This window comes from Rousettus aegyptiacus, unplaced genomic scaffold, assembly GCF_014176215.1.
Source record: "Rousettus aegyptiacus isolate mRouAeg1 unplaced genomic scaffold, mRouAeg1.p scaffold_m13_p_2, whole genome shotgun sequence".
NCBI classification, from domain to species: Eukaryota; Metazoa; Chordata; class Mammalia; order Chiroptera; family Pteropodidae; genus Rousettus; species Rousettus aegyptiacus.
Genome location: NW_023416295.1, coordinates 6,934,274 through 6,951,482, shown reverse-complemented (window position 1 = coordinate 6,951,482; position 17,209 = coordinate 6,934,274). Strand labels below are relative to the sequence as shown.

At 44.4% G+C, this 17,209-nt stretch overlaps 1 protein-coding gene across 2 annotated transcripts in view; it reads right to left on the bottom strand.

Annotated features, from left to right (window-relative positions):
* Positions 1–17,209, bottom strand: part of DNER (delta/notch like EGF repeat containing) — a 254,119-nt gene that overhangs the window by 69,159 nt on the left and 167,751 nt on the right. For both annotated transcript variants that reach the window (XM_036236759.1, XM_036236760.1), the window contains exon 7: positions 11,370–11,483. In XM_036236759.1, coding sequence (XP_036092652.1) covers positions 11,370–11,483 — 114 coding nt within the window. The remainder of the gene's footprint in view (positions 1–11,369; positions 11,484–17,209) is intronic.

Below are 17,209 nucleotides of genomic sequence, written 5' to 3'. Positions count from 1 at the left end.
CCCATGACGTGGACAGGCAGACGGACGGCCGTGCGCACGTGAGACGGACCTTGACCTTTTGACTCCCTGTGAAAATTCTGAGTCTGGAGAAAACCGAAAAATCCTGAGTCTGTGGGAAACGCGAACTGGGAAAGGGGGGGATGGAAAGGCGACATGGGCGCGGAGCACCTAAGACGTGAGCGCCGGCGATCCCGAGACACACGTCGGCTTTTACGCACTGTGAAACTGAGGCTCCGAAGGGTTAGGAAACTTGACAGCAGTGACGTATGAATGTTTTGTGCCTCGGTTTCTTCTTCTTCACAAAAAAAAAGTAACTCATTTTCATGAAACTTAAACATGCGGATATATGGAAACACCTCGTGGCGCAGTCCCCACTTCCATACGAATCCCGGGACCACCCCAGGAACAGGGCCACCGGCCCCTTCCCTGGGGCAGCCGAGACTTCTCTTGGTAGCCACAGACGGCTTTACAGAACCTTCCTTGGTCCGGTCCGTGTAATTACTCCCTGAGAGAGCTCTAGCTGCGTTCTTCGAGCACCGTGGTACGCGCTGGCTGCTCACGGCAACCACCTGGAAAACTTTAAAAAGTCAGGCCTGCTCCTACCTCTGCAGATGCTAAGCTAATTGGCCGGGAGCTGGCCGGCCATCAGGATTGTTTAAGGAGAATTCACCTTTCCTTTACACAGTTTTTCCCCCTGGCTGAGAGCCACAGGCTTACTTTTATTTGGCCCTGAGGAAGAAAACGCATTGCTATTATTAAATTTCGTAACTGTCTTTAGTCGCCCAACCGATAGAGATTTCTATTTGTACCTAGTATAATTGTGCTCAATAGCTACATTATTTATTTACTACTTTTGCCCCCCGAATTCCATTGCCCCTTATTTTCACAACTATGAAGTCCTTTTCCTCTGGCAACCAAGATGCCTCTTTTCTTGGCCTTTACAGTGTGGATTAAACTAACTCCAAACGTCAGCTCCAACGGTGACCTTGCGTCTGAGGCCTGGCCAGTCAAAGCACGGCCATAATGAGTGGCTCAGTGGTGGGCAAACGTCTCGGGCCAGAGTACTCCAAGTCAGCCCCATGCCTTTTGATTTGTTGGGAGAAGAAAAACTCTGCCCCAACCAACCTGAAAATGGAGCCAACACAGGAATGCTGGATGCCATCTGAGCCCCTAGATCACGCCATGCCTGGGGGCCATCCCCCACATTCATTACATGAGCCAGTACACTCCTCCTCATGCTTTCTTGCTAACCTATTTGAGTCGGTTGTCTATTACTTAAAAATCAAGATTTTAATGAATACATAGATGCCATGAAACTTGTCTTGTATGAGAAACGACAGGCTACTGTACTAACCTAGTTGATCCTTCTGATACAAAAAATAAATAAATAAATTTTAGAAAAAAGAAATGGATGATACGCATAAGTAGAAAAAAAAAGACAGACACTCTGAGGAAAGGGAGTAAGACAAAAAAAAAAATGAGCCTTTCACATGTGTGTCCATGAATTAGATACAATTTAGACCCTTTTAAAATCCTCAGACCTCAAGCAGAAGATGAGGAATTGGCTTTTTCGTAATTGCTCGGGATCCCTTCCGCTGGGTCTTACCTCCGCAGCTGCACCACATGCACAGACTTCCAGGTTTATAAGAGTCACATACAACTTTGTAAGCCCTTTAAACCAGTAGTTCTAGTTCTAGGCGTCTGTCTTAAGGAACTAGATGAACAAATGTATAAAAAAATACAATGACGAAATGTTCTCTGCAGTATGATAAAAAAAAATAACGAAAGAAGAAAGGAAAGAAAGAAAAGATGAAGCTAAATGTCTCCTTTGCAGATTCCATTTCCTCGGCAATCCTCAAAAGCTGTCCCTTCCCCTTATGTCCATGCCTCTCTCCTCTTCCACGCCATGTCCCTTCCCTGGTTGGTCCCACATGTCCCCACGGCTAAGATTGGGACCTGTACGTGGAAGGCCCTCAAAATGACCTCTCCGGCCCAGTTCTCTCTCCCACCCTTCAACCTCGTTTATTCCGTTGTCTGGTCAACATTTCTCTGAATAGTCCGGGGAGTCATTAAATTCCCGCCCCAGCTGGAACTTCGCATGCTCCCGTCTCAGAGCCGCTCACCACCAAACGGCACTGCCACACGCGCAGTCGCCGGAAACTCTCTGACGATGGCTTGTCCGCCATGGGCCTTCTCCTCCTCCTCCTCCTCCTACCGCCTGTCTGCCCACTTCTCTCTCCCTCCGTCGTCACCACCTGGATGCAGTCCACCAGCAGAGCTCACGTGAAGCACAATAACAAGTTACTCTCATCCTCCTCCAATCCATTCCTCCCCCTTCGGCCATAGTAATTCCTCCCAAATGCTAAGGTTCTGCCCTTCCCGCTCTGACTAGTTATGGCGGCCCCTCCCGCACTCCTGCCTGAAGCCCAACCCCCTTGTCGCGGTGTTTAAAGGCCTGCCCGAGTTGGCTCTACTCATCCCTCTGCTTGCATTTTGCCTCCATCACACTCTGCATGACGGCTCTGCCGAACTGCCTGTGTTCCTCGACGGGACAAAACCCTGTCTCTTGCCATCACACATGCTGCCAACTCTCTCCTCCTGGGAGACTCTGTTCTCTGCCCACGGCCCCAACTTACTCATCTCGGGGCTGCTTCTCCTCCCAGAAGTGAATGAACATCACTTCCCTTGGAACCCTTCCTGACTTTCCTTCCGTCCCCCAGTCTGGGTGAGGGGTCCCTCTTCTCACCACCCGACCACCCCAGCAGAGCCCTGTCATTATCTCTGATCGGGGCGACTCCACTGTCCCTCACGCCCTCTATTCTATAAGACCCCTGAGGCCAGAGCCTCATCTGCCTTGTTCCTTCCCAGATCTCTGCTGATAAGCACAGTCACGGCCACACGCAGGTCATCAATAAATGGTACGTGAATGATTAAGTCTTTTATTAACTGCGCGGTGCCACATTTGGATGATGGAATAACATGCAGCCATTAATAACAATTCCTTAGAAAAATAATTAACAATACGTGAGAACAATTGGAACACACTGTTCGGTTTAAGAAGCTCATTACAAAGAGAATGTACAGTAAGATCCAATTTCAGGGTTTATTTTTTTTAAAGTGCTTTAAAAAAAAGAGACTTCAAAGATGTTTGCCCGTAATTTAAAGTGATCTCTCTTGGGGATGGGATTATAGGTATTTTTTTTCTTTGAGCTCATCCGAGCATAGATTTCTTCGATGAACGGGGGGAAATGATTTTTTAAAAAAATTATTCAAAGTGCTATTTAAAGTCCTCGGCTGTAAAATGTAACAGAACAGAGAGTCATGGTCAAACGCAGTGGTAGCAGACAGTGGTGAGTAGATCACTCCGCGCGACGCCCTGTTTCACAGTACTGCTTGGCGTAGACCGTTTGGGAGTGGAAAGTGGAGAAAGGACTGTACAATGAGAAAGTCTTCATATAAATTACAGTCAAACATAATTGGGGCAATTGAAGAGAAGGGCAGTAGGAAAATGCCTCAAGAAATGGGTTGTATTGAGTAAGGAGCAGCATCAAAATCCATCTTCAGCTGCCTTTTATCGATACGACATTAGGTCACATGAGATGAGAAACAGGTTGGAAGAACAGAGTGTTGAAGAAAGGTTTACTTAACCAAAACGAGAATGTGATAATTAACAAGCATTCCTTTACTGTCACGGCTTAACGTTTGTTCCTTTTTCCCTAAGCCTGGATATCTGTGACTCCAACCTTAAGATGCCTATAGGAGTCAGAGCCTAGATCCGAACAACTCAGTATGAGACCCGGGACCGTATCACTAGGTATTTTGGTCCAAGTTAGGCAAAAATTTTCACTCTAGCTGCCTCTAGTTGTGGCCTAAAGAAGGCTAAGTACGAGGAGACAAATTGTGCTTCAGGAATAAACAAAAATTATGTTTACTTCTAGGACATTTGTACTTCTATTATAAAGGATCTTTGTTGCTTTTAAGAACAATCGCATGGACATTCTGTTCCTGGTATGGAGGAGTAAGCCAGTTCCACAAATCACATGTGAAAATTCCAGACAAGAAACAAACAGAACGCCACCTCGGGTCTCTGGAAAGTGAACCCGAGCAGGCAGATTTTGAAGGGGAAGTCGAAACATGGAGGCAGAAGCCACAGGCGGCCTCAGGTATGGCACAGGGCGGCCAAGATGCCAGCATGAAACCTGCTCTTTCTGTCCAAAGAAGCCCTGGGAAGGAGAGCGGCAGACACACCAGGAGGAGGGAGGGAGGGCCCTGGGAAAGAAGGGAGCTGGAGAAGAGGACCCCCCAAATTCTTCTCGGAACTCTGCACAAGTCTCTGGACGACTCCTAAACCATGCATGAACAGGGTACTGAAAGCCACCAGACGGGGTCCAAAACCCCCCTCACCGCTGTCATTACTAAGTTCACAGCGACTAACCTGTGAGTTGCCTGCGTACATCAGTGAACGCTGGTTGATCCATCTCAGCTACAGTTTCCTCCCACATGAAATCGCACTGTTGCAATAGTTTTGACATATTTACTCCTTCATGCAATCAACGAACAGCTCATAGGTAGTTAGTGCAAGATGCACTAAGGCATACGGAAAGGTTTAGCATCGCTACCTTCAACAAGCCTAGAGCCCCATGAGGGAGGGTAGGCACACAGCCAACCAGCTGTCACACAAGGTAGACCTTGACCAGAGGAGGTGCCTGGTGCAGCAGAGAGAACATGAGCTCCAGGATCAGACAAACCTGGGCTTATATCCTGAGTCCACCGAGACGGTAGAGCCTCGGGATCAACCCTCTACAGCTGTTGTGGGGATTGAGTCATGACATTTATATTAATCGCCGACTCTGCGTCGGGCACGGCTCTATGCTCTGTATACTCACAACAACCTCATTAGGTGGGTACTCACCCGACCCTCACTCTACAGAAGTGGGAAACCAGGCATAGACGAGTTAAGTTTACTCTCCCAAGGTCATCAAACACAGACTCGAACTCCAGCAGCAGTCTACCGGAACTGCTGAGGCGGGCTGAAGGGTAAGTTCGCGTGTCAAACACAGGTGTGATGGCTGATGGTACCGTCACCCCTGACACTGTTGTGATTGCTGTGAGCCAAAAGAGAGGAACGAGAGGTGACGTGCTAGACATATACTTGAATGTTTAAAGCTAAAAGGTTTTAAGGATGCTAAATAATGTTCACGTGCAGATCCGGGCACATACTTTAAGAAATCAGAATTGGTGTCTACCTGCCAGTTATTTCCTGGCTCTTTTTAAAAAGAAAGGCACCAAAATATCATTATTTATTTCTCCATTCATTCATCAAGCTGTAACTTTCAACTGCCATCCACCAGTGCTAAGCCGGGCAAGAGCTGGAAGTGAGGAAGAACAGCAAGTAGGGGGTCAGGACCCCGTCATTCACCGAAAGCGAGAGCAGCCGGTCCCCACTGCTAATGGGAGAAAGAGGTCAACAAAGCTCTCTGCAATATTTTTATTCAAACAATCTCAGAGAAACTGTCCTACATGAAAAGGAAAAAAAAATGAAAAAGAAATATAGGCTCAGCTGTAAATAAAAATTAATCAGCATGTACCAAACATAGAAATACAATTTTACTCACACTTAATAAGTCTTAATACGCTGCTTTGCTTCCTGAACGTGAAACCACACAGCACTTAGAACGCAGAGGACCCGGCTACTACGATTCCTAAATGAAGTGGTGATTTGGGGATAATGCCAAATTTCAAAAGAATAAGAATAGTATTTTATTCACACCTGGTAATTTTATGAGGATCTGTTACATGCTTCCTATATAAATACCTGCAGTTGTATATGGCCCTAAGGAGGGCTTTCGCCCAAGTCACACATGTCAGGATACCAGGAGGAAAAACAATCGAATTTTAGAACCATCTGACTCCTAAGTCCTTATTGGGTAACATGCTCAGTTTCGGAACCATATCCATTAATCTCGGAGATAATTTTTATGACATGTGTGACTAATGCCTGTAAATCCCTTTAAGATGAAAAGCATTACCACTGACATTTGAGTTCAACAAAAGGATTTATAGGGCCAAGTTCCTCAAGGCTATAAAATGTGGAAAAACAAAAACTGTTTGGATAAACCTCGGAGCATGTTGCAATGAGATTTAACCTACAGGGCCTTTGGCCTGACGCATGCCTTCCTCAGAGTCACTTAGAGGTTTCGAAACTTTTCTCTATAAACATTACTTGAATAAACAAGATGGATTTATTGACTCAGCAAGGGGCTCTTAAACTGATATATTTGAGCTGAAGACTGTTAGGAATAGGGTCCCTTAAAAATAATAGTCCATCCTCATCATTTTACAATGGCTGAAAGAGGGAAAAATTGAATGACGTACCCAAGGTAATATGACTACTTCTTCTTCTTCTTCTTCATCATCATCATCATCATCATCGCTAATATTTATTCAGCGCTTACTCTTTGCCAAGGAAAGAGCTAAGCACTGTTCTGCTCACCAACCTACAAAGGGTAACGGTGTCGTCTCCATTTTCTAAATGAGAAAAATGAGCCTCAGAGAAGCAAAGAGCTGTTAAAAGGGTGGGTCCCGTCTTCAAGCCCAAGCAGTGTGACCCCGAAAACCCACATCTGTCACCTCTCCGACTCTCCTTCCATGTCGTCAGAACCAGAATCAGGCCCACCGATGTCTGGGCCGGAGAAGGATCCCAGCTCTACACACTTGAAAATGGGGTTTCCAAGTTATAAGAGCTGCAGTGCCTGATAGTAAAATCCGACTGCCTTATAACAGTTACAGGACTGGAAGAAACGAACCCCCTACCTGTGTGCGATACTCGCCTTGGTAACTGTAGTGCAAGAGCAATTAACAAAACTCTATGTAGCTACAATCCCAACAGAAAGTATAGCACTAGCAAATGTCTTAACATTGTTTCTAAAATACGTTGGAGGAGTGTAGCGTGAAGCCTCACAGTCTCCCTTCCGTCTCCAGTCATCATCACATGCTTTACAGAGCAGGCAGATTTCAGGAAGGTGATCAGATCATGTGACATGCGTCCTGTATGCTGTGAATGGTCGCACGGGCAGAACTGACAAATGTGGCTTCCTGCTGAATGTCTTACTCGCTATTGGCTTCTTTTTAGTCTTTATTAACTTATGGGATATTCTATTTAAAATTCCCAGGTTGAGGGGGGAGATTAAAATTGCGGTTTTGAAGCAAAAATCATAGCTATTTGAGCAGTAATATTCAGATTTTATATATATATGTATTTAAATATATTCATGAATTTATAGATACATATTTAATAGGCAGTGGTGGTAAGTATATACAGACACCTCCAGAATTAAAATACCTTTAGTTTAAAATTTTAAGGATCTCAAACACAAAGACAATAATCAGTGTAAAGAATAAATACATAAGCAATAAACACAGCTTTTCATTACTTTTCAATTATTTTTGTTGTCCTTATCATCCAATAAGGTAAATTTAAGAAAATGCTCGTGACACTTTTATTTTTTGTTTCTTATCATCCCCACCGTAACCAGAATCTAAAACTCCGCTTTCCAAATATGGACCTAGTGGAAGTTAAGCAGAAATTCAAAGAAAAGACAGAAGCCATCGAAGAAGGATAAAGAGGTGTCTCAGAAGAACGGACGCCTTGTAGAAAAAGAGAGTAGATGATAATTACTGCACAAACTGTCTCTCAGGCCTTCCTGACTTTGAACTTTGGGACGATATTAAACACACACACACACACACACACACACACACACACACACGCACGCACAAAGTCAAAGACAGGTCCTCCAGATGGAATGCAACCTGCAAGGACCTGGAAAAAATGAGTCCCCTACCTGCGTGCAATACTCGCCTTCGTAACTGTAGTGCAAGAGCAATTAACAAAATTCTTCGAGGAACGCGGACCCTCGAAGGAAACTGAACGAACATGACAATGTGGGAAAGAGAGAGGACATGACTGTGGCGTGTTGAGAGCATGATCCGGAGGGAAAAACCCGATGTTTACAGCTTTCCGGACTAGGAGGAATTGTCGCAAAAGTGATTTCACTGGACTTATGAAGAAAACAGGATAAAACTTTTTCTACCTTTTTCTAGACTTACACATTTTGATCAGGAACCTGTAGAAGTGTTAAAACCTGTAGAAGTGTTAAAACCCAACCAACTTTGCATTTATTCTACTCATGACTGTGGTTACAAAGATAATCTTTAATAATAAACAAAAACAGAATTTATTTTAAAGAAGATCTTCAGAGATGGTATCAGGGAATAGTTAAAAATGCTAGCGCTGAGTTGCCTAGGCTTAAATTTCTAGCTATGTGATCTCAGGCAAGTTATTGGGTCCTCCTGTGCCTCAGTTTCCCAATCCGTGAAATGGAGATACTAACAGTATCTGCTCCATGGGATTGCTGTACAGATAGAATGAATTGGTAAACATGGCGAGTGATAGCTAAGTGCTGACTCATAATTAATTTATTTAACAAGCATTTATTAACCTCGTACTAACATAAAATATGGAGCTACATGCTCCCTGGGTAAGTTATTGGGAGCTGATAGGAGAGAGAAAATGAAAAAAAAATATTTCCAGCCTTCAAAAGATCACACAAGGAAGCAGGAAAGACAGGATCAACACAAATAACAGAATAAATTTAAAAGGGGGCAGAAGGTAAATAATATTAGGAAATAATAATTTTCTTAGGTATTGTAGCCATCAAGAAGATTGCCCTTATTCTCAAAAAGCACAAACTGATTTATTTGGGGATGAAATGTCATGATGTCATAATTTACTTTGAACTTATTTGGCAAAGAAAAAACCCAAACTTTCTACGGAAATACACACATATAAAGTAAACACATATAAAGTAAGCATTCCAAAATGTTAGTCCCTGCGTAAGAACAAAGAAAGAAAAGATGGCAGGAAGGGTTAAGTGCTGGCTCAGAACTCCAGGACATTTTTGTGAACTTGAGACACTTTTTAAATGTGTTTTCACAGTGTGACTGACCCGAGAAGGATCCTGGAGACACGGGCTCTTTTTAAAGTGCAAAGTGCTCTATAAATAGTTTCCACAACCACCAACCAAAAAAAAAAAAAAAGGCCAGTGGAAGGAGCTGCTTTAAAAATACTGGTCACCAGTTATGTGCTGCTGCTAAGAAGCTTCAAAACATTGCAACGAATCCTTCAGAACTGTCACCAAGCCTCCTTTCCCTGGTCACTTCCCAGTGAAGGTGAACCTCTGAACGGAAGTCTTCATCCCTTCAATGCTAGATCATCGCCTTTTCTCTGGGCTTTAGCTAGACAGCGTGGAAGTACTGGCAAGCCCTTAGATGAAGGAGAGGAGCCCCGGGCAATGCCATAGATGCTCAGGTTTAAACCACAAGCTACAAACTAACACCTCGGTTATCGCTTGGCATTGACATTCCTCCCACTTCCAGCCTCATGTAGCAAATGCCCACTTGACATCTCCACTTGAATGTCACACGGGCTCCTCAGACTCAACATGTCCAAAAAGAAGACTGCATCTCCATCTTTCTCCCTCTCCAGGAATGGCACAAGCAACGATAGGGTGGCAGGAGCCACTAACTTGCCACCTCGCTCACTCTGCCTCGCCTTCCGTATGTCATCTGTCTCCTGACCCCTCTGTTTTACCTCCCAAGTTCTCTCAACCCATGAGCTTCTCTCTTTCTCAAACTCTACCCTTCTCTTCCTAGCTGGCAACATGTATTTCCCGGATTTTTGTGAGGGTCCCCAAGCTTTTCTCGTTATTCCCACTCTTATCTCTCCCCAATCTACACTCCTCTAGAATGAAAATTATAAAATCCCTCTAAAATTAATCAATAGTTTAATAGTAATCATTATTGGTAAAACAATAATGATAAAGCAGCTAATGTTTCTTGAGCTACTTTCTGGGAGCGATCAAAGCAAAGATAACAAAGCACCGCAGAGTTTTCTAAGTCCTTCCCCAAAAGTCCCATCCTATCCCAGAATGGCCCTGGGAAGGAAGCAGTAAATCACCTCCCACATTTACTAGAAACGGAAAAGAACTGGGTTGGGGAGGTGAATTTATGATTTGCAGGCAGCAGTCAATGAGCCGGTGACCCCCACGCCCACGCCCCGCTATAAGGCATGGCCTACAATCGGAGTTAGGTGACAACTGTCTAACCCAGGGCGTGGCAAAGCCGTGAAAACCTGAGAAGTGCTCTACAGGCAGGTGACAGTTGGTGCCCCTCCACCGTCTCCAAGTTCTCCACTTGTTTGAGAGCCTCAAGTGGAGGATGAGGAAGGGGGCTGGTCCAGCACATGTAATTCCATCATCACGGTGACCAGTGCATCAGAGGCACATCCAGCCAGAGAGGATGATAACGAGGCTGGGCGCAGCCGCCTGCTCCTACCCAGGTGGGCAGGACCCAGAGACAGGATTCGCTCCTTCAGCTGATGTTCGGGGCTTTAAAATAGTAAAGACTGTGAGGCAGTGCCCCTGGCAGGCACTGGCCCTGGCAACCCTGAGCCCTTGGTTACTGGGATGCTGAGTGGCCTTTTGTCAACACCCATCTGGCACCACTGTCCTCCGGCCTCACAGCCAGGGGCAGCTTGGGGACATTTTGCGTGCAGAGATGCTCCCTTCTGCACTCACACGCTACACTGGATCTGCAGGGAATGCCATTCTACTCTGTGGAGTTGCCATTGTCACTCCTGTGGATCAGGAGCTTGCATGCTGGTTTTAAGGGAGACAAATCTAATACCATGATATTCTTGCAACATCAAAGGTGTAAAGTAATTCCTTTTATGACCTCCCTCCAAAGCAGAAATAAAACGAAAGTTCCTCCAAGTACTAAATCATTCCCTGAACACCAGCTCAATGGTCGTGGTTATCCATCTGCTTCTTTGGATAAAACTATTTTTACAAATAAAAGCAGCTCTAAAGATATGGCTTTCCAGGTGACTGGAAGTTTCTGAGATGTTACCAAGACAATTTAAAACCAAAAGCAGGAAAACTTTAGGCTGGAATTTTTTTTATGTAAACTGGTATCCAAAAACCAGATAATTTAACAGTAAGAATCTTAACAAGTGAAATTCGCCATTAGAAATAAATTGCATTTTACTCTATTCATTTTCAATACATGAATAAAAAAATCACAGAAATTCTTAGATTATGTCTAATATTCAAACATAATTTTCAAGCCATCCTAGCATAGAGCAAAAACAAAAACAACAAAAAAAAGAACCATCTTACCCTTTGTTTTTAAATGGAACACAATAGGAGGTTCCCTTGTAGAGTGTTTTTCAGATATTTAAAGTATAAAACTGACCAAGTTTATGACTTAAAATGGAAAATGAAATGTGTTCCTGGAGTGACGATACTTACCTTCGGGACACTGGCAGGTGAATCCACTGAGATTCGATATGCACGTTGCTCCGTTTCTGCACGAGTCCAGGATGCAATAATCAATCTTGGACTGGCAAAGCTCTCCAGTGTAACCTGAATAAAACAAGCGAGACGTTTTATAAAATATGCTATTCCAAAACTACCGTGAACCATCCCACGAACCAAAGGAGTCAGCTGGCGACCGACATGGGCGGCAGCCCTGAGCTCACACCTCCCACCAATGCCTTCATCCACCTCAGTTCTGCGACTTGAAGCAATCACGGCAATGAAGAATAACGGCTCGAAAATCATTCACTTTGCAAAAATCTTTATTGCAAAGACAGACTTTTCTTCGGCATTAGCTCTGAGTTTTATTTCGAAACATGAGCCAGAACCTTCAAAAGCTGAGACTGTATGCCAGTCCTCGTTCATAGCTTCCTTCTGACAGAAGTCAAAACAGAATCTACAGCACTCTGCCTGGCCCAGTTAAGATGATGGCCACTTCCCCTGGGTCATCCCAAAGCCTAATTAAAAAAAAAAAAAAAAAAAAAAAGCACTAGGAAAATTTCTCAGTATTAAAACTTTTTCATTTGTAATATTCTAGAGCTAGAACTTTCTGTGTTCATTCCATACCCTATCCCCCGATTTTAAAGAGAAAGACATTGAGACACATATCATGCTAAGCACATGAATACGTTAATTCTTATTTGAATCGCGAGTCCAACTCAGTAACTCTGTGAAGCCAGCCTCCAGTTGGATAGTTATATAACCACGCACTTGTGATGACGAAATAAGGACTTAAAGCTATGGGAATACTTCGTGAAGTCAACGAAGCTTATATACGTTCCAAAGTTTTTCCTAACTTTGAAAACAAAGCCCTCCAGAAAGACAAGTTTAAAAAAAAAAAAACCACAATATCAGCATGTTTTTCATTTTAAAGTGGGAAATGGTTATGAAAGAAAATTTGGAAAATACAAGATGTAAAATATAAAGGGAAAAAAAAGTTGTCCTTAGTTTTCTTATTTGAGTGACAGAACTATTAATACTTTGGAGATAATTCGTAACAGAAATTGCTGTGCACAGATATTTTCTACACAATTATAATCATACCGGAATATTTTACATCCTTCTGGGATGTACGTAAAAACTCATCTCTCTGAATTATTAGTTCGAAAGACTGTCATTAGCACTTGAGTTTGATATTTGCAAAAATAAATCAATGATAGTACAAGAGAGATGATTTGCCTGAGCTTCAATTACCCACCGCAGTAGTCTAAATTATAGGTTGTGAACGTGGAGGCACTTGTTCGCAATCCGACTCTTTCTTACGTACTTGAAAACAGTCTAGGAGGTTCCAGCTAATCTGCGGGTATGTGAAGAGGAGTCAAACAATCGTGAACTAAAAACCCAAACACCAAGATAAAAAGCTATTTCAGAATTCTGGAACAAAATATTTTGATATGATATTACGTTATAAAATATACATATTTTGAAATGAAAGCTCTAAATTCAGAATGAGGGAGAGTGAATTGTTTTTAAGGGGAGTGCTACAAATTACTTTTTGGCTAAAAATAAATAGCTAATATTTATCATAGAGCACTTACTTTTCCTCCTAAACGTTAGTTCATCCTCACTGCAACCCTGTGAGGTCATTACTATTAAAATCACACCCATTTTACAAATGAGGAAAACTGAGAATTAGAAAGGGTAAGCAATTTGCACGAAATCACACAGGTGGCCAAACCCACACGTGAGCCTACATCCTTACATGTAATATTATGCCTAAGGTAATATGCATTACATCATCAATAAGCATGTATTTTCCATGGAGGAAAGATAACAGAAAATAACAGATAAGAAAAAATGGAGATATAAAGTAAACACCACAAATATTCATCATCACCTCCAGCCTATGTGGTTATGGTTGGGCTGGAGATGCCAAGAATATTTATTCTTTTTAAAACCTGCTCTCAAAGGTTCTGTGATATGTCTAGAAAGGTACATTTATGAAAAAGGTAACCAGTTACAAACAATGGCTTCTTAGAGAGAGCATTGTTTAAAGGATAAAGCATCATGAATCCTGTCATTAGAAAGACCTTAGAACTGTGACCACAGAATCGCACAAAACCATAAAAAACAGTCAGGAGCCAATTAGATGCCATCTGTAAGAGGTGAGTGTCGCTACCAGACAGAAAGAATGTGAGAAGAATGCAAGGTCCCACAAACTTCAAAGTTCCTTGGAGAAAATGTTAACACTCTCTTTGAACTTTTTATTTGGGACTAGAAAACATATTTAAATTAGAGAGACTAGTGTCTAACTACCACATATCCATCACCCAGCTTCAACAATTACTAACGTTTGGTTTATTTAATTTCATCTAGTCTGTTTGTATCTTCATATTTTCTCTGTGGTCACTTCACCTGCAAAGACATCAATACGAATCCCTGACTAAAGCAGGTTTTTAGAAGATCACCGAACATGGCCTCTTTACTTAATGGTAGGTCCCATTTACAAACTCGAACACTTTAAACTACATTTATTAACAACAATTTCCACTGAAGATCCAGAGTCATCTGATAATACGCGAATCTTCCCGCAAACTTAATTTGTTCCTATCTCGTAAATCTAATAGATTAAACCTAGAAGCGAGATGAATCCTAAATACTGCCACATGCTCCAATACCGCAGGCAAGTTGAGTAAGATTTCCACCTGAGAAGCTCACCCACGTGTGTGGCGTGCAGGGTGTTTGGACTGTCCCCATGGTTCCAGGGTCCCTTTGGCCTTCACGGCCTGTGATGGCTCACTGTAACAGAGTTGTCTCACTCAAATGCCAACGGTGCCCCCAACAGTAAGGAACACCAGTCAAGGCACAGTCACTGTACCATGGCTTTTGTGCCTGAGCTTTAAAGATTTTTAAAACATGGGAAACACGAGGCTACAAATAAAAAGACGAAATGTAGTTGGCTAGACCTGTAAAGTAGCATTCGCATATCGGCACGCCTACGGGTTCAGCGTAACTGGAGATGAAAATCACCAGGCGAGCAGCGGGGGAGAGATGGAGGAGAGGTGGGGGAGGCAGGGAGGCCGGGCTGGGCCGGCGGGTCAAGGGACATCTGAGCATCCTCAGCTATATGCGGCCAGTTATCAGCTACTGGCAATAACCAGCTGTGCTTCAAGACCTGAGGCCTGTCCACGCCGGGCCAGGTGTTACCGTCGCCCTCAAGGGCATTGCTGGCCGGGAGTTCCAGGCGTACCGCTGTGGGTCCACTACTCCCAACCAGATGGCTGAGGCCAGCAGCGAGAGTAGAGAGACAGAGAACAAGGACTCCAACTGCCCGAAGCCGGTTCAAGGGGCTCTGACACACCAGTGGGTCACTGCCTGGACCCGCGGGGACCAGTGTCTCACCTGCAGCTCTCAGACAGGTATTAATGGTGATCTCTGTGTAACGCTCTGGACTGAACACGTAAGGCTTACCCATATCACCTTGCCTGTGTCCTGTTTCTTCACTGATGTCATAACCGAGGAGACCAAACTAAAGGAGTGATTGGTAGGAAGATAAATGGAAACCAAAGACCATGAAAGCTTTGCCTGGGTCCTTCCTGCCATCCCGCTGAAAGTTCGTCTCTTCCCCAGGAAATAAAGCGACCACACGCCTCATGAATACGAGATGGGGCCAGATGCCCAGGGGACCTGGTAGGAGGTGTTCAAATAAATTAATGAGCGGGTAGGAGAGGCCACGTGTGGTGGCCATTCAGCGTGTTCTGGAAGAATCAGACCTATGATTGCAATCAAAATGTTTAGTAGTTGATTTCCGATTGATGAATTTAAGTGCGCGTCGTGGGGGGGGGGGAGGGGACTTTTGACGCGCGAGTGAAAGACAAGGCTAACTCAGTACATAACGCAACGCCTAACGACGCCGGAGAACCACTGTAATTGAGAAGCTTCGTTCTTATAACGGAACGAACACGAAAGATAATTTCGGATCGTCTTCCCTGTGTGTAAAAGCCACTCCAGGACACGAAACACGTCGCCCCTAGGATCCCGCCCTCACCCTGACTCAGCGCGCTCCCCCTGAAGGCCCCACCCATCACTCGAGTCACCTGCTCAGACCACAGCCGTCTCGCCCACCTTCATTCTTCACCTTGGCCCTTACCGCTGCTCGGCAACAGACTCACGCTCACTTGTCACCTCCCCACCTTGAAGGTGACCCCGCTGGAGCGGTGCTTTGTCCCCCTCATGCTCCGTCACATGGCTCTTCCCAGTCCCCGCAATGATTTTCTTAATTGGTTCCCTTTTGGGAACATAAACTCCCAAGAACCAGGACTTTATGGTTCTACTCTGTTGTTAACGGCTGATTCGACATTTAAACGTCTCCCGGCACAGATATTTGTCGAAGAAATGAATCAACTTGCTTAAAGCTCTTCCCTAAAATCAGCTACATCTTCCAAGTGGTGTGGGCCTCTCACGGAGTGCAAAAACTCAGGGCGGCCTGGGCAAAACGTGCTGGCTACTCTCCTTCCTAATGCATGTTAAAATAAATATGTGGCCATGAAAATAAAAAAACAAAAACAAAAACCTGTTGCCTCAGAAACGTGTTTTCTGAAATCACCGTACGATCGGCAGTGGGCTGTGCTTCCAATCTGGTTAGCGGGGGAGGGGGGAACCCCCACAGCCAGGCCGGCCAGGACCCCAGCACACTCTCCCGCTTCTCAGCTTCGGTCTTGCTTCTCCGACCAGCACAGGGTGCGCGGGCAATGGGGTGCATCGACGAATCGGAAACAGGACTCTCCTCTCCTGCAAGGGCCCCGCTCCGGGATGACCTCCTCAGGTCTGTGGTTCTCCACCGGGGTGATCCTTCCCCAGAGAACATCTGGCAATGCCTCGAGAAACGTTACTGTCGCATCTACAAGGACACTACCCGCATTTTGTGGGTAGAGGCCAGGGACGCCGCGAAACGTCCTACAACACACAGGACAGTCCCCTACGATAAAATTATGCAGCTCAAAATGTCCCTAAGAACACTAAGGTTGATAAGACCTCGGCCCTTCCTCACAAAAAGCCTTGTTTTGTACCAGTGCCCCTTGCCTTCTCTGCAGCAGAATCTGACCCTTTACAAAGCAGGAAAAAAAAAAAAACAGCATTTCAGAACATGTTGTAAAGATCTGAATCCTCAGGCATAGTCCAAACCTCTAGCAAAGTAAAGACCATTTTCAAATAAAGTATTTGACTCTAAAAACTGTAATTAACGAGGAATTTATAATCGTGATATTCAATGAATAAAAATAATTAGTTCGAAAATAGATGACTCCTTCTAAGGGGTCGCAGAGGTCTTAGTGTTTCTTTGGAGAACATTCTAGTAAACAAAGAAGATGTGAGAGAAGTCCGTGCCTCGGGACGTACAGTAAGGATGACTTCCAAGGACACGTGGGCCTAATGAGGACGGTCGAAACCGAGGCTTGGTGCTTTTAAGCGACCTGGTCCCCGAGAGACGCCTCACACGACATACGCGTCCGTGCTGGTGAGTGCGGGCTGGCGGACGGGAGGCGTGACAAGTCGCCGCCACGGAAACGCATTGAACCATCGATCCGTTCGGTGGCTTTGTTATCGCATCCCCACAGAGACCTAAAATGTTTCATTTTACACGGTTTTGTATTTCAGTATAAAATACAATTTAAATTTGATCAGTGTAGGGAGAGGGAAAACTAGCTAAGTCTCCTGTGAACGCCGGAATGACCTCGAGAAAATGTCATCCCGATGGCGTCTTCTGATGACCAGCCATGTAACAAAACTCCCGTGCACCCCATCAGCACCCCCGAGCCAGCATCTCTACTGCTCGT